This window comes from Poeciliopsis prolifica, unplaced genomic scaffold (genome assembly GCF_027474105.1).
Source record: "Poeciliopsis prolifica strain line A6 unplaced genomic scaffold, Auburn_PproV2 SCAFFOLD003, whole genome shotgun sequence".
NCBI classification, from domain to species: Eukaryota; Metazoa; Chordata; class Actinopteri; order Cyprinodontiformes; family Poeciliidae; genus Poeciliopsis; species Poeciliopsis prolifica.
In genome coordinates this window covers 2892706-2914032 of record NW_026562378.1, presented here as the reverse complement: position 1 = coordinate 2914032, position 21327 = coordinate 2892706, and the positions used below count along the sequence as shown (strand labels likewise).

At 47.7% G+C, this 21327-nt stretch overlaps 1 protein-coding gene across 1 annotated transcript in view; it reads left to right on the top strand.

The window, feature by feature from the left end:
• setd5 (SET domain containing 5) overlaps nucleotides 1-21069 on the top strand; it is a 35337-nt gene extending 14268 nt beyond the window's left edge. The window contains 25 exon segments of the mRNA XM_055026217.1: nucleotides 5155-5421; nucleotides 6583-6685; nucleotides 7119-7348; nucleotides 7453-7511; nucleotides 7886-8073; nucleotides 8565-8603; nucleotides 8690-8980; nucleotides 9094-9242; nucleotides 9323-9440; nucleotides 9519-9628; nucleotides 9703-9952; nucleotides 10200-10271; nucleotides 10880-11026; nucleotides 11121-11501; nucleotides 11610-11870; nucleotides 12219-12336; nucleotides 12434-12663; nucleotides 13176-13232; nucleotides 13359-13832; nucleotides 14137-14229; nucleotides 17919-17986; nucleotides 17988-18176; nucleotides 18257-18366; nucleotides 18447-18535; nucleotides 18922-21069. Of these exon segments, the coding sequence (XP_054882192.1) occupies nucleotides 5351-5421; nucleotides 6583-6685; nucleotides 7119-7348; nucleotides 7453-7511; nucleotides 7886-8073; nucleotides 8565-8603; nucleotides 8690-8980; nucleotides 9094-9242; nucleotides 9323-9440; nucleotides 9519-9628; nucleotides 9703-9952; nucleotides 10200-10271; nucleotides 10880-11026; nucleotides 11121-11501; nucleotides 11610-11870; nucleotides 12219-12336; nucleotides 12434-12663; nucleotides 13176-13232; nucleotides 13359-13832; nucleotides 14137-14229; nucleotides 17919-17986; nucleotides 17988-18176; nucleotides 18257-18366; nucleotides 18447-18535; nucleotides 18922-19398 (4374 nt within the window). The 5' untranslated portion in view covers nucleotides 5155-5350 and the 3' untranslated portion in view covers nucleotides 19399-21069.
• Nucleotides 21070-21327: the final 258 nt, after the last annotated feature.

The window sequence follows — 21327 nt, the reverse complement described above, 5'->3', positions numbered from 1 at the left end:
TCATTTTGTTCAAATGCCTTGATTCAGCTCTTATTTTGTTACCTTTGTAATACTTTGTGTTCAACATGCATAAGTAGTTCACTGAAATCGTTCCCATAAAATTATTTAAAAAATCACTCTGCCCCCTCCTATGACAGATATATATCTTGAAACTGATCTAAAGTACTATGCAATTTATGTAAAATTACGTGGAACTAAAAAAACCAAAGACTGAGCTAGAAAATTACTAAAGTGAACTAAAAAATGCACCACTAGAAAGACTAAACATTTTATAGTTGAGGTAGTTCAGTAACTGGAATTTCCACAAAAATCAGAAAATGATCAACTTTAAAAATTTAAGCTGCAATGGATATTGAAAAACGCTGAATTAGACAGACTGAAATAAAATCGTTTAAACCTGTCCTGCTTGCAATGAACAAGCTGCAGTTGAAATAACACTAACAACTAAACATCTTGAATCAGCAAAAACTGGTCACTTAAAATGTCACTGTTGGTAAATTGAGGTAAAGAGCAGTCAGCAAGAAAATATTTTCATCAACTTTCCAGAGAAACTGCTGAAGCAGAGAGAACGAACCACATTCAACCCTGGAACTGCTGCTGTTTGGAACTATTTGGATCTCCATGACCCAAATTTACTGCTACTGTCCAGAATTTCTAGGGAAGTCTTGGAATCTGAACTCTCCCTTTACAGCACTGATTAGCTGGGCTTGAGAAGTTGATCAACTAAAGCGTTCCCTCTGCTTACATCCTGTAGAATGTGGTGCGATTCTAGGTCGGAGTTTGGTGAATTTATCAACATTCAACCGGACATATTGTTCAATAACCATATCTATCACGATGGATATGGTTATTGTTTTGTTGCCCAGGTCTATTTTCTATATCTGTTCAGCAGCAGTTATGTCCTGTGAAGAGAATCAGACACCAGCCCACAACTACATTAGACCGCTCTGTTGGGACCATCACCTTCTGGCTAATGCTCCATGCAATAATATGTCCCTAGTGGTTCTCTGATTTGTATTGACCTTTTGTAATCATGCACAGAGTCTCAGTTAGTCCGATCTACAATCTTCATAAGTGCTTCTTAGACTTTAGTCAGGATTGTTTGAGCACGGAGCCGTCGATCTATCTTCCCCTCCGCCCTCCAGAGGCCCAGGGTTCAGCGCAACCAGCGTGCCGTCATTATGGGATAGAGATGGCTGTGTTCGATTCAGATCCTCCCTTTTCAAAGCAGGCTTTAGGGGTCTGCTGTCATCTCTTCCTTGCCTTTGGAACTCCAACTTAAGTCCTGTGGTGTGTTCGACTTTCTAGCTGCAGATATGAGTGAGAAGGGATCATGTTGTACTTCACAGGCATGCAATATTTTTTTTACCACCACAGCTTCGTCTGCCTAAAGGTGATTACAGCATGATGCACAATTCTTGAAAGAAGGAGATCCAATGATGACCATTGCTACAGATGTGTATTATGTTAAGTTACACCAGCACAAAATGTGCTAGTGATGCTTTTTTTTTCTGAGCGGTGTTCCCTCAGCGTGTCTCTTCCCTGGCTTTGTCTCTAAAATGGCCACTTGTCTTGGTGTCAAGCTGCTGGTAATCTGAGCCTGGTTGTCATGGCCACTCAGGTAAATAAGGAAGTACAGGAGTTGGGAGGTTTGTTGGAGAGAGGGAAGATGAAGAGCTGGCCGTTCTGCTCACTGTGGAATTTACTTCCTAACCCCCCGCCGTCTATATTTGGAGTAGGAACTTCCTTTCCTGGCTAATGACCTCGTCTTCACAAATACCCAGCATGCAGCGGGTTACTACAGGGCTGAGTCAGCAGTAACCCACAGACACCCAGAGGCTGAATGCATGGCACCTGAATAACTAGGCAACATTTATTGCAATCCAAGCTGTTCTTTGTGTTGCATTTGGCAAATAATTACATAATACATATTGTGCAGCCATACATGCAGTACTGATAATGTGAATGTCAAATTTGGCTAAGTTGTTCTTATAATAAGACGACATTACAAAATGTCAGCTGAGATCTTATTAGTGTGAGCAAATACATCATCAGGATTTATATGCATCTCATGTCGTCACAATAAAAAAAAATCTATAAAACAGTTGTTGGTTGCTGCTTTTCATACTTCCACGCTTCAATGTGCAAACATTTCTGCTGCCAAATCTTGTTACGGTTGCCATGGTGATGGGACACGAGTTCAACCATGTTTGCATCTGTGGGGGCACGCATCCTTGTGCTGGCCTTCCAGGCGGCAGCGCTTTTTCTGTCCGTCTCTCTGTCTGTCTGCTGGGGAACCTTGTTCTCTTGTCAAAACTTGGCCTAGCACTGCGCCAACATTTCCAGGGGAGAATGGAGCTGGTGGAGATCAGAGCAGGGGACCGTCCCCAGTAAATAAAGGCGACGGTGAAGCATCCGTCCCTTGCCTTAGGGTGGAGCAGGGGACGGTGGAGCAGTGGAGCAGGTGTTGGGACATGGTGGAAGGCTCTGCATGTCTCTGAAGGACAGCCACCTATGGCCCTGTGTTGGCGTGTGAACGCTGCAGCAGAGGCGGCTTGTAGACAGTTTGGGTCAGTGTTTCAGCAGCACACAGTCACATCAGCCGAGAGCCAAGTGATTACTCATCCCTCCAGCTGTCTTGGAACACATTGCCCCCTGCTGGTTCTCTTCCTTACTGCAGCGCATGTCTGGAGCTCCAGAAGATCAAGTATGTTTTCTGTACATCCTACCTCTCCTTTTTCCGGTCGGATGCATTAAAAGTGGGCCCTCCCTGCCGTACGCATGTCAGCATGTCATTTTAAACACACTGTTGCACTTTGTTTGATCTTAAAACTTAATTGTCAGCATGACTCAGCGCATGCTAAACAGTTGATGGAGCCCTGTGAATTTTCTTGATACAAGTACTGGGGAACAGTATTTATGAAATGGTAAAGAATGAATTGTCTTTACTGGATCATCTGTCTCTGCAGTCTATCCTAAAGAAGTTTTATTTGAAGCTTTCCATCAATAATTAGACCAAACATTGCAACCTGGTGCAGTTATCTTGTGACTGATTTTCTATTACCTTCCAACTGGTCAGTGGTTGATCATTTTTATAAGCTTGATGTAGGTAAGAGGATTGGAATAAACTCTCCTTGAATTCCTGATAAAATTCTGCTGTGTAAACCATCTGACCATGCAGATTTACATGGTGTTAATCTGCTTGTGTTTTTATTTCTTTTCCCATGATATCTAATGTTTCTGAAGACTCTTCTGTGGAGTTCAGAATATATTCATCAATATATTGATGAATATATTGTTGGTAGTTCCTCCAGAGGTTTAGAATTGAAGGTTTTGTAGAATATCTCAAGTGCTTCTTGGTTTTGATTAAGTTTTTTCTTCTTTTGCTTTTCTCTAATTCTATGGATTTGATTTTCGGCTGTTTTTGTTTTTTAAGCTCCAATGCCATTCGTTTACATGCTAGCAACTCGCTAACCGGCGTTTGTCGGAGCTTTTAGGCTATAAAATATGTGGGAACACCAGCTATCCAACCTTAAATGTGACAATGTTGGTTTACCGCAACCTACAGCCGTTGCAGGAAGGGATGGCAACTTGAAGAACCATATCAGTATGGTATGAGAGATAATCTGTGAAAAATCTATTTCCTCTGCTTTCTCCCAGTGCTATATAGAGACAACCAGTCACTGGCAGGAGAGTTTTAGTGCTGTCAATCACAATCTCAAGTGGCTGCTCATCCCTTCGCTGCAGCTGGCATAGCCTGTCGTGAATGCTCAGGCTAGTTAGCATAGCTACCAGTGATGGCAGATAAACATTTTTTCTGTAATGATATGTTGTTTCACCACCTGGTTCTGATTGGTTGTTTTGGCCGGAACGTGGCATTACTTTCGCTAGCACAATAGCAGCTCAGGGAGGAGGTGCAGGAGATTGATTGCTTTCACAGATTATCTGTCTCATAACAAACTGTCACGACATGGTGACAGCTTTTACAAATATGGAGAAAACATTTTTTACCAAAGTTATGTATTGCAGCTTGAATAAAATGCAACTACATAGCATCATTTGAGAAGTCTGGATTGTTTCTTGTGTATTTTGCATGTTGCCTATGACTGTTGGTTGTGGGGAGAGACATTTCAGTAAGTTGAAACTAATAGAAAAAATGTAAGAGACCTACTTGCATACTGTATGTAGACTGTTGGATGTTAAATTCATGAGCAGTAAATATTGTGCTAGTTATCAGTTTTGGACCAAAAGGCAGTGGCAAGCCTTTAGTATTGTGACGCTTTTGATATGTCAGACTCAAAACATTGTAACAGCAGCTGCGTTTGGGAGGTCAGGGGGGCAATAACGTTTTTTGTCGGGGCCCAAGATTCCTGGCGGCGCCCCTGGTGCTACGTAAACAGCAGTCTGTTTGTTACTAATAGCTTAAGACATTTATTTGAAACTTTACTTGTTGTCCAACAATAGCATTTTAACTTTTCTTAACCTGTTTACTGTGGTTTAAATTATTCTTATAATTAATCTAACATGCTGATATTTGCTAAGGCGCTATGTTTGTCATCAGATAAACATGCTGATGCTAGCATTCTTGCTAACAGCAGCAGGTTTGATAAATACTTTTAGGGCTTTTTTAAAAACATATTGAAGCATTCAGTTGTTTACATCTGGCTTAATTTACTTCAGCAAGAAAGGACTCTACTTTTTGATAGTGAGATTTTGCTAATCATAATCTGGAAGTATGGATTGTTGTAGACTTCTTAGAAATTTAAAACTTTATCTGTTTACAGTCAGTTGTAAATCCAACCAAGTCTTTTATTTTGAAGAGTATCTAATACATTCACGTGCCTTTTAGTGTGGTAACTGTGGCTGGGACGACAGTTTTAATTGACATAAAAAAACGAATAGCCGCAGCAGCACATTGAACGCCTTTGTGAAAGGTAAAAAAAAAAGACTTCATAAAAAAATCGAGTTTTGATCAACACCATAACTGACATGAACCATAAAAGCATTTAGTTCACAGGAAGAGAGTCTATGAAAGATATAGTTGGCTGTACTAATCACAGCTGATTGTTGATATAGTTACAGACATACAGCAGGAGCCAGAAGCCATTTTCTATTTGCTAATCTTTAACAAACCTTTGTGCCCTCCGTCCTCAGCTCCCCCATGACCGTGAGCCGTGGGCTGCGGCTCGACGGCGCCCCCCTTCTGGAGTGGTCCGTTGCTATAAGTTGGACCTCGTGAATCCTCTTCTCATCCTCCTTTCCCCCCATCCCATCCTGTCTCCCCTCTTCCCCTTCTCACCCCCTCCTCCCCCCTCGACCCCCACTCCCACGCGTCGCTGTGCTGGACGTCATGAGCATAGTAATCACTCTGGGAGTCACCACACCTGAAACGTCTTACTCGGATATGGCTGCTGGATCAGAGTAAGTCGACGCCAGCTGATGTCTGTTACTCTTTCAACTTTTTTCACTGGTAAATTGACGACATTCACATAACAACTCCTTTCCAGTCAAAGCGCTTTCATTATTATCTCTCATTTTAAATATTTCATTCCAGTGTTTTGCGGTACTATATTGTGGTAATGATAAAAGTTATAATGAAACCTATTCATTCACTACTTCTTTAGGTACATTTCTGAGTTTGAATGCATGGCACAGCATTCACATCACCACTCTTCTCTTGAAAACCTTCCTAATTGAAACCACATACTGAAAAGATTTCTGCTGCACACCCTAACTGGATCTAATTAGATCCTGACCGACTGACATTTATTGACGCAAATAGCACACAAAATAGGAAAATAACTTTTGTGTTTTGTTTATTTATTTAACACCTTTAAAACATAGCTACAGGTACCGATTGAGAAACCAGGAGCATCATAAAGGCCGGTTCCATTTATTATGCTTCAAAAGCAACTCTAAACAAATAGGTTTTTAGCCTGGATTTAAAGGCTGCTTTGGAGTTTTCTGAAAGTTTGTTCCAGATTTGTGGTGCTTAGAAGCTGAAAGAAGCTCCATGTTTGATTGTGGAATAAATCAAATCAAGAAAATGTTTACTTATGTTTGCTAATTCTTAATGGACAGTGAATAGAGTGAGTTGTCTTAAGTTTGTTTAGCAGACTGGTTCTGGCCAGGTTCCAGACTGGTTCTGACCAGGTTCCAGACTGGTTCTGGCCAGGTTCCAGACTGGTTCTGACCAGGTTCCAGACTGGTTCTGGCCAGGTTCCAGACTGGTTCTGACCTGGTTCCAGACTGGTTCTGACTTGGTTCCAGACTGGTTCTGGCCAGGTTCCAGACTGGTTCCAGACTGGTTCTGGCCCGGGCTCAGCCCCCTCCTTATCTCTGGTTACCACGGTGACTCCCCCCCCCCCTTGCTGGGATTTGATGCAACACTCTTTCATCTGGTTTCCTTCAACCTGTGGACTGGCTGCAGAGTCAGAATGAAGAAGAGCTCTGGTGCCATCTAGTGGCAACGTCCCACAATTAATCAGCCGTGGGAAAGCCAGCCATAAAATTCTGTGTTAGTGTGTGTGTTTGTGTGTGTGTTGACTTGTTTCACTTGACGAAGTTTGTTTGTGTTTTCAGCCCTGAGTCAGTTGAAGCAAGCCCTGCAGTGAATGAGAAGAACTACAACAACCACAGCTGTGGTAGTGCACAGAATCATGGGTATCGGGGACTCCCATATGCTGTGAGTTCAGACAGCTTCTTCCTCATCTGCAGCTCTGATCGTAGCACGTCTTGTAGTTTATTGTATTACTCTTTCTTAATGAGAAGGCTGCAATTGTGATGACTTGAGATTGTAAATAAGAACTAATGGATTCTGCCTCAGCCTTTCTATTTTTTCCTAATCTTTTTTCCGTTTACTTGGTCTGTTAAGATGCTGTTGTCAGAGTGAAACTGTAGGCCGCTAATGCATCCACTTGAAGTGAAATAGTCCTTCCTGCTGTTAGCCTGCCGTACCCACAGACTGCTTCTGTTATTAACAGCTGTTACTGTTTTCACATACCTGGTATTTTGCCCTCATTTTCATTTGTCTCCATTTTCCGTTTCCCTTTTTTTTTTTGTTGCCTGAACACCCCCGTTGTTTGAAGATGCAACAGTCTTCCGTTGTATGTTGTCAGGATCACAACTATGGCGCGCCCCCTCCCCCTACCCCACCCGCCTCTCCGCTTTCCCAAACCATCATTCCCCGCATGGACCTCAACGGCATGGTCCGCAGCTCCCATTACCACGAACCCCGGGCCGAGCACTCTGCCGACAGCGACAGCTCCTCCGAAGAGGACGCGGCCGTGAGCAGCTGGTGCCGCTGCAGCCCCACGCCAGACGGCACGCACCTCAAATGCACCTGCAGGTTAGCGCCCGGCCCGACTGCCGGAACCGGCCGGCTGAGGCCCAGACGCAGTCGCACGTTTCCCCAAACAGCTTTCGGCCCGCACTGACCCACTGTCTTTGCAGGGAGCTGGACAGGAGGAAAGGAGTAGAGGGCGCCCACAGAAAGCAAGAGAATGTTTCAGGTACACTTCAAGTGGTAACAACCCTTTATGTGAAGAGGTGTGCATAAGACTGACAGGAACATGACATAAAACCCATTATGAACATGTAGGGATGTCAACAAATGTTTATTATTGTCGTCAAGAAGTGTCATTTGGTAAGTAATCACACTGTTAAAGCAGAGTTGCAGTAAAAGTGTAAACTCCGCATTAAAAGTGTCATTATTTACTGAATGACACATCATGAAAACAAACATTCACGGAGACTCCTTCACGTCATTGACAGGTGTCATGTCAGTCTTATTCACATACCTTCAAATAAAGATTTATTGTCGGCGGAATCCAAAACATTTTCAACCGTGTGCGACAGAAACAAAACAAACTTTGTTTTGTTTCAGCTGGAGAGAGCAGTGCGACAGAAAGTGGTGATGAAGAGGTTTCTCCCTCCACCGTCTCCTACACTGCTACCCAGCACACCCCTACCAGCATCAAACTGACCGTCAACCGGGTCAAGAGGAGCAAATCCAAGAAAAGGAAGAAGAGCACGGAGCGAGGCCGCGGAACGCCCAAGCCAAAGAAAGTCAAGGTGTGTGTATGAGTGAGTGTGTAAGCCGCAGCGGCAGCGAGATCGAGACGAGCGCACATCGGATCCTGCCGCCTGTATTCTGTGTCTGGACAACAGCAATTTACAGACTTTTTAGACGGCATATCCAAAATGTATTAAACATAACATTATGTAAAACAGTACAACATAATGTTGACTACATATACAAAATGATACAAATGAAGTGAAAAAATATGAAAACATGACAATAAAAAATAAATAGTCTACATGTATATTTTGTTGCATTGCTTGGAAAAGTTGAGGAACCGAAAACAATGGCACACCACACCTTTCAGACTTTTGATTTTTTTTTTTTCTTTTCCTCCCACTTTGCAATTAACGACGACTCTGTTGGTCCATCGCATGAAGTCATAAATAAAATCTAGTCAGCTGATGGTTTCATCATGGCAGCGGGAGAAGCCTGGTTTGATAACGTTGTTTCTAACTGTTGCCGCCTCGGCTTCTCGTTCCAGGCTTTCAGACAGGGTTCAAGGAAATCCATGAGGATGAAGGTGAGTGTTGCATTCGTCCCACACGTCCTGTTTTCCCTCCCGCGCAGCTGGAAGCGCCTGGTGACTCCCTGTTTGCTCTCGCGCAGAACTCCACGTCTGAGGCCAGCGTGCTGGACGAGAACACGGCCGAGGGATGGGAGAGCCGCATCCGCCAGTGGACGGACCAGTACGAGGAGGCCCTCTCCAACCAGTACAGCGCCGACATCCAGACGCTGCTGGAGCTGCACCGCTCCGCCTGCGCCTCCGTCTCCAAGGCCGAGAGCGGCGCCTCCACGCCGCCCTCCGACACGCAGACGCAGGCGTGCGTGAACGGCCTGGACACCATCAACCGCACAGAGCTGGCCTGCAACAACACGGTGCTGGGCTCCCAGATGCAGGTCCGCTCACGCCCTGCTCCTGTGCCCCCTGCTGGGGGTCAGAGGGGGCACGCGAGAGTTTGGCGAAAATGCCAGCCAAGTGTGCTGCAGCTCCGCTCTGTTTTGTGTTGCAGCTCCAGCTGGGGCGGGTCACCAGGGTCCAGAAGCACAGGAAGATCCTGCGTGCGGCCAGGAACCTGGAGGCGGACACGCTCATCATCGAGTATCGGGGGAAGGTCATGCTCCGACAGCAGTTTGAAGTCAACGGGCATTTCTTTAAAAAGTGAGCCGTCGCCAGCCGGCCGCAGCTGTTCTGCGCTGCCGTGGCACGTTCTGCTCTCACTGACCCTTATCGTCCTCCAGGCCTTACCCCTTCGTCTTGTTCTACTCCAAATTCAATGACGTGGAGATGTGCGTTGACGCGAGGACATTCGGAAACGATGCGCGCTTCATCAGGAGGTCCTGCACCCCGAATGCTGAGGTCAGCCTTTTTCCATGTTGTTTTTTTTTTTTTTTCACATTAAAGCTTTTATTCAGAAGCATTTTCTCTTCCTCCAAGGTCCGACACATGATCGCCGAGGGGATGATTCACCTGTGCATCTACGCCGTCAGCCAGATCGCCAAGGACGCCGAGGTCACCATTGGCTTTGACTACGAGTTCAGCAGCTGGTGAGTCGTGCTCATCGGCGGTTTTCATGGTCGCGGCTGGGCGTTTGTAACCCGTTCTCCTGATCGCCCTGCAGTAATTATAAAGTGGACTGCGCCTGCCATAAAGGCAACCAGAACTGTCCCGTGCAGAAGCACAACCTGAGCCCCATGGAAAGCTTCCTGAACCCGGCCGCTCTCGCTCTTCCCTCTCCCGCTGTCGGCACGGAGACGCGGCGCAGGAAAGCCCAAAGGAAGGAGCTGGAGAGCTGCCTGGCCAGCAACGGCACGCTGACCCCCGACCAGCAGCAAGAGGGCAGGGACCTGCAGGGAGTCAGCGACACAGAGGTGGGCTTTTAGCTCTGGCTCTTTGTCTGGATCACCAAGAGAAGCTGAAGTGTCATGGAGTAAATGTGTTGATGTGTGTTAATGTGTTGATGTGTTGATGTGTGTTAATGTGTTGATGTGTGTTAATGTGTTGATGTGTGTTAATGTGTTGATGTGTGTTAATGTGTTGATGTGTGTTGATGTGTGTTAATGTGTTGATGTGTGTTAATGTGTTGATGTGTTGATGTGTGTTAATGTGTTGCCATAGGAGAGAACGCTGACTGAGGTCAAAGCAGAAGACGGAGAAGTGGATGAAAATGGGATCGGCTGTGGTAAAAGAGTACGAGATTTTCATCTGTTTTCCCACCATTTCTGCTTCATCTGCATGTTTCCCCCAGAAAACCTCATAAACCCAGTGATTTAGAGGTGCTGACATCATAATTTCAAAATAATATGGTGAGGCCAAAGGGCCGGTGATGCAGACCCCTTGCGCCCAGTTAAATTTGTCAACTGTTAAACTTGCTAATCCATCTTTACTGTTGCCTATTTTAAAATAAACAAGCATCTCTTAACCTGGTGGGAGAGGCACGTGTAGCCTGTTGTCCCTCCAGGTTTATAATGCGCTGGGGGAAACCCTGTATCTAGTCTGCTGACACAACAGGGTTGCTGGGGAGCGACTGTGGCGCCGGCGGTAAATCGGCGGATCGCTGCTTCAATTCTTGGTCCTTCAACCCTCATCATTTGTCCCCGGCAAGATGTTTCAGACTACCCCAGAGCAGCTCTGCCTACAACCCAGTAGCTTGGCCTTTGAGTTTTCAATTTGAGATATAAAGGCCATTATATTTATATGTATTAGTCTGAAAGGAGCCCGCATGTCCCAGGCCAGTTCTTAAAACGTTTCAGAAGCTGGATCGCTTGGTTCTGAAAGCTGCTTCTCTCCGTCTGAAGGCTCAAACCAGGCGAAGAGCGACAGGAGCTGAAGTTAAGGACGAGGCCGGGGACACTGAGGACAGGACGGGAAACCCTCCAGAGACGCCTTCTGTCCCACTCAGCTCTGGAGTGGGAGTCAGCACACGCCGGACCACCTACTTCACCGTGAGAACAAAGAAGCAGCCACTGTCTGAATCCCGTCAAGTGCAATCGTCGTGGTGACAGGTTTAACATTTTGTCTTTCCACCTTCCCTTACAGGAGAACCCTCCTGGTGAGGACAAGCCACCAGCAGCCACCCTCCCTGCCCCGCCCGCTCCCCCTAAACCCACCAGGCCCGCCAAGCCCCGACCCAAGAGCCGGATTTCTCGCTACCGTTCGAGCTCGTCGCAGCGCGCTCGGCGCCAGCGTCAGGCCCTGGCCCAGCAGCAGGCGGCGGCGGCGGCTGCAGCAGCAGCGATGTCCTCGGCGCAGGCGGTGGCTGACCCGGGGGCCGCTCTGCACGATGAAGGGTCTCAGAGCCAATATGGGGCCGAACACGGCCACGGAGACGGCGGTCAGGGAGCTTATCTCCTGGATGGAGACGCCCAGGGTCCCAACAGCATACACAAAGGCAGTGTGCGCTACCCCAAGACAAAGAAGGTGAGGCTACGTGAGCATGACACTTATCAAAACCGCTCAGACGTCTCTGTCACAGCGTTTGAGGTCTTCTCTGCCTGACCAGCTAAGCAGTCATTTGTCTCTCATCAGTACCTCGTCACGGAGTGGTTGAATGACAAAGTCCCTGGAGGGGAAAAGCTTCAGCAGGAGGTGCCTGTTGAGCGGCCCCTGCGGATAACCACAGACCCCACAGTGTTGGCCACCACCCTCAACATGCTGCCGGGCCTGTCCCACTCATCACTCATCTGCACAGCCCCCAGACACTACGTCCGATTCGGCTCTCCGTTCACCCCCGAGAGGCGCCGACCCCGCCCGCTGCAGATGGATGGCACCTATGGCTGCTACAAAAAGGTCAGATGACCTTAGCAGTCCAGGGAGCTCACCTATAGGCTCCTTAGCTTCAGTTGTTACAGCTGGAAACTAGAGATCAGGCCTGAAATCAGGGTGTGGAGGTGAACCTTTAAAAATGTGAAAGGGCTAAAATCTAAAATGTATTTTTCCAGTTTCTCACGGTGGATTTAGAAAGTGTTCATTAGCCTTCATTAGTTCATGTACCCGCCTCTTGCTTTCTTCTCCTCGCCCCATTGTCTAAATCAGTAGCTGATGACATCTCACACCATCCCATCGGCATCAGTCTCTGTTCCGCTTCATATTTATAAAACTAGAAGTTGACACGTGGGTGGTGTTGTCGCCTTGCAGAGATGGATCAAACAGGTGGAGGATGAAAGCTGTTCTAACAGTGTGGAGGACGGAACGGAGTCCACCTCCTCCCAGCAGAGCACCAGCAGCCGCTCCACCCCCAACCCGCTCTGCAGCGGTAGGTCACAGCCGCCTCTTGACTCCCACACCCACTTCTTCTTGTGGAGCTACGAATATGAACCATGTGTGCATGTCGTCCTATTTCTTTAAACCAGATATCGGTGCACCGTTTAAAAAGCGGCATCACAAGTACGCAGCTGAGACCACGCCAGCGTCCTCGGACCACCTGCTACGCCCTCTCTCACCGATTACGCCGCCACTTCCTGAAGACTCTCTCCACCCGCTGCTCCACCCGCCGTGTGGCTCTGTGCTGCCCAACGGCCTGGTCTACTCCCCGATGCCCTCGCAACCCACGAGCCGCTGCAACACACCGCTTCAGTTCGAAGTAAGAGTCCCAACAGCCCGGAGTATCTCACAAGGCTGGTCGGCCATCTTGTAGCGAACAAGTCATTTGTGATTCTCGGTGTCACTTCTGTAAAGGTTGCAGTAACTTCTTCCAAACTAGAGCCATAGAAATCTGCGGTAATATTTTTACTGGGCTTCCTCCTGAGAGTGGTTATGTCATATGGTGATGTCACACAGTGTGTGTGAGAGAGAGAGCTTTGAATCTTCTTCCCTCAGTAACAACTTCCACAATGAAGAGTTATTTGCTACGGTGCATTTAGAAAGACTGGATTGTTGATTTTTGCAACTGGCCAAAGTGAGGGTTGATGAAGCTGTAAATGGGAAGAGCGGAGGATTTGTCCATGCGTCACTGCATGTCGTTAGGATGCAGATCAGTGTTTTGTGCTCATCACATTAAATAAACATCTCATCTAGAATGAGCAGGAATGCTGAACTTCAACCAAAGAGTTTTGTTGGATCCTGTTGTAATGTAGCCTTTCTCTTTGACTGTAGGACATATCGTCCTCTGAGGCATCGCCTGTACACCGGCCTGAGTCCATCTCTCCAGAAGTATGTCCGCATGTCTTTACTCCAAAAACAGCTGATTTAGTTCTTCATCTTTTAATCAGCTTTATCCTCTTTGTCTTTTATTTTACTTCCACGCCACATCTGCTCTACGTCTCGTCTCCTCCCCAGCCGTCTCTTCAGGCTGACTTTGATGCTTCTCGACCTCCATTTCTGGACCTGTCCCTCCCGTCCAGCCTGGAGAGCCCCAGGGCGGTGACCTCTGATGACTTTCCCGGGGCCGCTTCAGGCCAAGACTCCCAAGGCCAGTCGTCCGCGGGCGGCGTCTCCCTGAACCTGCCGTCGTGCTCTTCCTCGGACTCCAAAAGCAGGGAGAAGGCCTTCAGGACAGAGTTCAACCTCATTTACACCTGCTCCCCCCTCAACGCGAACCTGGGGAATCCCCTGAGCTCGGAGCGCCACCATTCCCAGGTGGACGGAGCTTTCTCTCCCGCAGATTCCTTCCACAGTTCGCTCAGTGGACAGGCCCTGATCGGAGACGTGGCCTCCGGCTCGCTGTCTCCTTTTGGGGAGAGCCATTACGGAGCGGCCTACCCAGACACGAGCACCTCGCCTCACACCAGCAACCCCCCGCAGAAAAAGAAGGCAAGTCCTCCACTCCTCAGTGATGGGAGCTGCAAATGTTTTGAGCATTGGTCATTAAATGTTTTAGACGTCACGAGCTGCTCCCACCTGGCTCACCAGTTCAAGTGGCTTTTTCTTGCGGAAGGAACGTCTGTCCGTTTAGATGGAACCTTTTCTAGTTACATGTGTGTATCTGAATCTCTTTAGATCTGCCCTTGCTCCCTGTCCCTCCTCCTCTTCTTCCTCCTCCTTCCTCAGCCACCCCTCACCCGATGCTCCTTGACACTCTTTGCCAAGTCTCTCTTCCGCTTTTCTTCCAAGGCAGAGGGCCAACCAGCATACCATTAGTCTGCTGACAGGAAAGGCAGAATACCAGCCTATAGCTGTAAGAAGTGAAAACAAGCCAGTACATAATATGGTGAATATGCTCCCTACAACTACATCTTTAGAAGTGTGCATGTAAATATATATTTTTTTTTTGTTTGGGTTTTTATTTTTTTGCATCTGCATACAGCACCCTTCCTCCCCACCCCCCATGCTCTGACCGCTTTGCCCCGCCCCTCCTCCAGACATTCAGCTATGAGCCTCCGGCTCCCCAACAACTTCAGAGCTCAATCCATCTCTGTCCGATCCATCTACATGTGGAGAGGTTCATCCATTGCCACCAGGCCAGTGGTTCATGGATTGTCATAATGGTGTCAGAGTGAAGCCAGTGTGTGCTTGCTCCATAACAACCATGGCTCTTTCTCAGCTGTAGCTACTGTGTCAAACTGTGTCAGATACTGCGTCGCTGTGGCGGAGTGGGCACGCGGCATGAGCTCTGCCAGTGATGCTACCGCTCAGTTCAAATCATCTCTGGTTGAAATCAAACCAACCAGGAATTATGTTGAGCCGATGACATAGGTCAGTCATGGGTGGCTAGATGTTCAAGAGGTTATGTTTTACCTCAGTAGATCATTTTCTTCCAAGTTCAAAATCAGTATCAACCACATTGTCTCTTATTTTATCAGCTTAAAACCAGAAACTTCAATGTGTTTTATTGGGAATTTATGAGACGGACCTCAGCCAGTGTTCAAAAAGATACTCGAATTCAACAAAATTGTGTTGCTTTTATATTTGTGATGTCAGTCAATTTAAAAACACATTTAATCAGATTTATCACTGTGCCTAATTTAGCAAGCTTGAAATATAAATATGCAGGAAATTGTGAAGCCCCTCCTGTCACACTCCAACCATTTATTTATTTATTTTTTGCAGTAGACCTTGTTCAGGGGACAACTGACAGATGAGATTTTCTTTTCTAGTTTTTGGATGCCTCACCCCTTTCTGATGCCGCCCTGGGCAACTGCCCATAAATCCCACATCAGAAACTGCCACTGTATGCATGTTGTCAAAAAATCCAAATGTTTTATCGTGTCAAACCGAGCAGATTGGCAGTTTTACACATTTTTATATACAGGAAGGTTAAAATCAGGTGCTTCTGTTTTACACATTAATTTTGAAAGCTCCCTCTCCATTTACTTCTGATGGACCGTGTGCGATGAGGCGGCAGTCGCTCGTCACTCCCGCACGAAGCTGTGAACTGGGTAACCACCCAAGGCTTTTAGGTCAAAATAGGCCGTTTGAATAATCTACGTTATATAATATTGAAGCATTAAAATGTTCCGATTAATCGCATCCATTAACATTGACTGCCCTAATTTATATATATATTTTATCTGTATTCTGCCCCATTTACTCTGTTGCCGCTAAATTAAATCCAGTGCATAAGAAGTCTTCTAAGTTATAAACAGGTTCCATCCAAGTATTAAACTACTGTGTTGTATGGAGGCCTCAGAGGTTCTTTAGAGAACAACCATTATAATGGAGACCAAAGAACTCAGCGGCAGGTCAGGGGTCAAGTTTAAAGCAGGATCAGGTTCTATATCAACATCCTAGCGCTCTGATCATCCATCATCTGGACATGGAGAGAGAACAGACCACCTACAAACGTGAACATCCACCTGGACTGACAGGAGAACATTAATCAGAGCAGCAAGCAAGAGGCCCACATCTCTGGATGAGCTGCAGATCCACAGGCCTCGCAGCCAACATGCAAAACAATGCACAGAAGAAGGCCAAAATGCAAACAAAAGGTTGCGTAACTTAGAACTAGATCTACACTACCCACCCAAAAACTTCCCAATGTGAGCCGTGACGGTGCTAGCATCATGCCCTGGGAAGCACATTTGTGTTAAGAGTCCAGAGCGAAATCCATTTAACTGGCAGACAGGAAGAGGGTTCTTTTTTTTTTCAGCAACAATCCATCTTTTGCTGGGGCCTCATTTAGGACGAAAACATGAAAAATGTAAAAATTGTCGTTTGCTCTTGAACCTCACTGGTCTTATCTAGCCGCTTGTCTGTATAAACCAAGGGTGCTCAAATCCAGTCCTCGAGAGCTATTGTCCTGCAGCTTTTAGATGCACCCCTACTCCAACAGACCAGAATCCGATCTGAACAGACCTGCTAACGAGCCATTCATTTGATTCAGGTGATTTGGAGCAGGGAAGCATCTAAAAGTTGCAGGATGGTAGCTCTCGAGGACTGGACTTGAGCACCCCTGGTATAAACTGTGTAAAGCCACTTAACACCGAAAACTGTTCATAACCAAAAAAACGATAGTAAAGCTAAGACAAAAACCCAGAGCAATAAACGCATCACACAGTGGCATTAGGCCACTAGTGTCCCTGGCCTGCTCTAGAATCACTGCCAACAATAGCTGAGCACACAAAGTAAAGGTTTGTACTGTAAATGTAACATCCGATAGGAACCACACCAGAGGAACTCAGCAGTCAGCAGGAGTATCCAGGCTGTTTCCAGGAGCCTCCAACAGTTGGTCAAAACACACATTAGACAACAGGACCAACACTGGCTGGTTTGATGAGAAACAGTTTGGCCCACTTTACAGTAAGCTCTACAGGAGGCTCTACCATTGACCCTACAGTGGACCACACAGTTAACCCTAAAGTGGGCCCTACAGTGATCTGTACAATGGACCCTGGTTGTACAGTGGATCATAGAGTGGACCATGGAGCTCGCTATATAGCTGGCTCCACAGTAGAGTGTTTCCTAGCAACCAGTCAGCCTCAGTACCTGCATGCCAAATCCTAAAGGTGTCCCGACATATTTCATCCGAACTGCCAAAATCGGTTCTCACTGATGTGGACGTGTGATGAAAATGTTTTGTTTGCAGAGAGGCATCCACCTGCTGAACTCCAGGCCCTAGTCAAACTTTTTCTGTTCAAAGTGTTATCTGATTGGTCAGAAGTTCATTGCTGTTCTTTATGCAGAAATGCGGTGAGAAGGATGAAGTGTGTTGGGGCCTTAGTGGTCTGGTAATGTGACGATCTGGAAGCAGAGTAGGAGCTGTGTCCACTTTTGCATCACTTAAAGGAAGATTGTGATTCAAAAAAATAAAAACAAAGTCCCGCCACTGCTGCTGTGTGAGTTGAGGCTTACTAAACACTTTTGCAACTGATGAGAGCATAATGGCTGCTGTTGGTGTTCTGTGGTTCCTCTTGACTTCCACTGCTCCTGCTCAGACTTCGCTGGTTCTCAAGGCATAAAATTCAACTTCAGACAAGAGCCATCCATGTCAGTGTCTGACCATCCCACTCGCTCCTGATCCTCTCGTTTGTTTGTCGTGTTTGCTGATGACATCCAGTTGGGATGAGTCTTCTCGTTGTAAAGATGTGTGCGTGCCTGAACCCCTTGTGAACGTTGACATGTGTGTTTTTTGTGGAGTTTTTTGAGCGTGGTTGCATCATGCCGTGGTGCGTCTCGTGTTGCTTGCGTTCTGAGCCGAGGGGTGGTGATGTCCAGTCATTCAGAAACCGGGCCAGAACAAGGGTGCACAGTGGATCCCGACGGTCATTGAACGGGGTTTGAAAACCTTTCTGTCAGACTGGAGCCCTGAGCCATGCTGCATGTGGCCTGTCATCACGCAACATCGCAGTCTGGGTGAATCATGGGATGGATTTTGGCGGCCTGGCATCAAACACAACAATGAGGGTTGACGTAGCAGCGGCAAGTGTTGACCAGAGTGCCCTACTTCCCTCTGCCGCTCAGGTGTCTCTGCTGGAGTACCGGAAGAGAAAGCAAGGAAGCAGCAGCAGCAGAGCATGTGAACCAGCACCCAGGAACGCCCCCCACTCAGCCGGACCCTTACTGCAGCAAGGAAACCCACCCAGCCCGCTCCTACCAGCAGATGCACCCCCCTTCTTCCCCACACTCCACAGCTCCGGTCCCACACCTGGAGGAGGTCAGCCCGCCGGACCACCACAGGGCGCCGCTCAAGCCCAGGAGGCAGGAGTGCAGCAACCAGTGGTGAGAGTGGCTACGCTTCCTGTTTCTCTCTGGTCAGTGCTGAGGAAGCACCCCTCTGACAGCTTCCTGCTCCTCCGTAGGATGGTCCCCACCACGGTGGAGCGCCTGAGGGAGGGCCAGCGCGTGCTCAGAGGCATCAAGATGGATCGGGTCTACAGACGGAGTGACGGATCAGCAGACGCAGAGCCAGGTACGGCAGCAGTTTCGGGGTTCAGGTCAGTGGAAGAAACAAACTGGACCGGGCTGTGACTCTCCCATTTCGGTCTCCAGATGCGGAGCGATACGAGCGGAGAGGAGGAGCCCTGGCTACTTCCGCCAAGAGCCCCCACAGATACAGCCCCCCCCTCTACGCACAGCAGGTAGGACCAGCAGCAGCACTCACCAAAACCATTAATTGGTTTAAATTTCTTATTTCACCTTGGTTCGTTTTGAACAAGTGGAGGTTCTTCGATAAGTGGAAAGTCAAAGTTCCTAATTCCGAAGTATTCACATTGCTGGAAGATTGAAATTTAAAATGATTTTCATTCTAACAAGATATTAATTTTCTTATCTTTCAAATGACAATAAAACAACATGTATATTGTGTGTATTATGAAGAAACAGCAGCTGGGAAACCCTCTCAGCAACCAGTGGGAAGATCTGCTGCCATCAGAGGCCTTTTGTGGTTTCTGAGCATCTTTCTGCTTTTTCCACTGATAACATGCAGCCCCTATCCCCTGTCCCCTGTCCTCTGTCCTCTATTCAGTCAGCAGAAGTCCTCCCAGAGACAGACGGCCCGTCCTTCACCCATCCCACAGCCAGCTCTCCGTTCCAGAGCTCCTCCACCCAGAGCTTCTACTCTCGCATCTCCTCCTCCCACCCGGGGCCGTCCCAGGATGCCCAGAGCTCCTACTGCAGCCCCTCCCCCACGCAGCCCGGCAGCGAAGGACCCCCCAGCTACAGCAGCAGCCATTTAAAGACAGGCTTCCTCAGCAGCAGCAGCAGCCTGTTGGAGGGGGCCGCTCCAGGCCCACGGACCCAGGGACAGACAAAGGTAGACGTGGGCCCTCAGGCCTCCAGAGGGGGTCAACAACAGGCTGTCAGCCTGAAGGTGAACAGCCCGGGGCAGGCGGGGCAGCCGGCCGGCTCCAGGCTAGCAGGCCGCTCCCCGCATTACCCCCAGCAGTTCCAGCACCCTCCCCACCAGGGGCCTGGAGTAAGGACACAGTCAGGAAGCTTCTAGGACCTTCTTCAGCTGTGTGTGGGTGCGTGTGTGTGTGTGCGTGCGTGTGAAGCTGAAGGCCCCCTGGGGGTTCAGGGAGCTGGAGGGGCCACATGTACAGACCTGAGAGGAGCCAGCCAGGACTGTGGACAGATTCCTCCTTTTCCTGTGTTCTGTTTTTTTTCCTTCTTCATTTTCAGGAAAAGAACTTGACAGCGTGGTCATAGATAAACCTCTGACTCCTGGCTGTCAGGACGGAGGGAGACGGGAAGCAAGCAGCCTGGAAAACACGGGAAACCAGTTTGAAAACTCCCAATTATCCCAGAACTTTTCTACTGTTCTTCTTCTTCTTTTTCACAAAAGGAAAAATATTCCACATTGATGTCTGCATAGAATGCTAAGTTAGCCTTCCGGTTGTGGTAACCAGGTTGGTCATATGCTGACATACGTATTTGGCGAAAACCGACAGATGTTTCGTTTTTTTCTCGGTTTACTCAGAGGACTGGGGGTGATGACAGGCAGGTGGGGGCGGGGTGTTCTCCAGGATCATTCCAGAAGCGTTCTTCATCATGTGAGCGGCGTTGTGCTGGGAGCTCTGCTCCTCCGCCCAGCTGCATCTCCATCCTCCCCCTCCCTCCTTTCCCCTCATTCATGGTGCTGCCGACCTTTTTCCTCTCACCAACATCTGATCCGATCGGGCCCACCACCACCGTATCAGCTCTCCATCCGTCTGGAGTTATCCCGCTCGGGAGCAAAGGGATCGTTGCTGGAGAGACGCCTGGATTTCTCCGACCAATCTTTGCATTCCATGTGACAGAGAGCAGAGCAAGTTCACTGCCAGAGGAGATGGAGCTGCTGCTGCTGACGGTGGCAGCAGCCACCTGGTGGTGACCGCTGCAGCTGCACTTTCTGTGGGTCTCTCTCTCTCTTTCTTTCTTTCTCTCTCTGTCTGCTGCTTTATTTGTTCCATTTTTTTTCTCTATTCTTAAACAACTGAGGTGTAAAAAGAGACAGTTTTCTGCAGCGCTCAGACTGAGGTGGAGGAGACCTATGAATGCCCCCCCCCCACTCTCTTTATGTGACTGGAGTTCAGGGCCTGAAGTGGCCGTGGGTTGTGGGGTGGGGGGACTGTATTTGTGGGAAAGATTTGAATGACTGAGGAAAGGAGGAAGCCCCCCCACACCCCTCTCCACCCGCCGGCCACTACAACCCCCTCCCACCCCGAGACCCCCCCCCCCTCCCCAGCAGATTCCATGAATGTGTGACAGAACAGCAACGTGAACGTTGCCAGCTAACACGAAGCAGCACCTTAAAAACACATCCACCCTGAAAGCACCCAGCAGCAGGACTCTGTGTGATTCTGTGTACCTGTATAGAGAGAATGTGATAGAGCTGTATGGAGAGAGGATCTAGTACACTGAATTCCCGGTGTGGTATCAGTAGAGTCTGACTGAGCATCCCAGGTCAGACGCTTTGGAGATCTGACTTCCTGGGTTCCTTCAGACGCCACTTTCTATCTCCTGTTGTTTTTCTAAGAAGTTTTCTGTTGTTTTTTTCTTCTTCGTTTTTTGTTTTTTTTTTTCCACAGATCATAGTAGAAACTATTTCAATTGTTCTCTAAGAGATTTAAGAAGCAACAGATGTAATGCATTTTGATAATAAAATCATCATAACAGCAAAGTATTTTGGAAACCAGCCTTGTCATTGTCATGTTTAGGAGGTTATTCCACAGCTTTGTAAGCTGTCGACTTCTTTTCCTTTATGGTACACAAACTTAAAAACAAAATACTTAAAAGTAGATGGAAGAACATATCTGGTGTCAAAGGGGTGGCTTCCCATTGTTTTAAAGAGGTTCTGATAAAATAATTCAATCAGTTGTTTTACCAGCAGTCGATGGACAGTGAGTGTTTACATGGAAAATTAAGCTGGAAGGACTTTTACGTTTCTGTT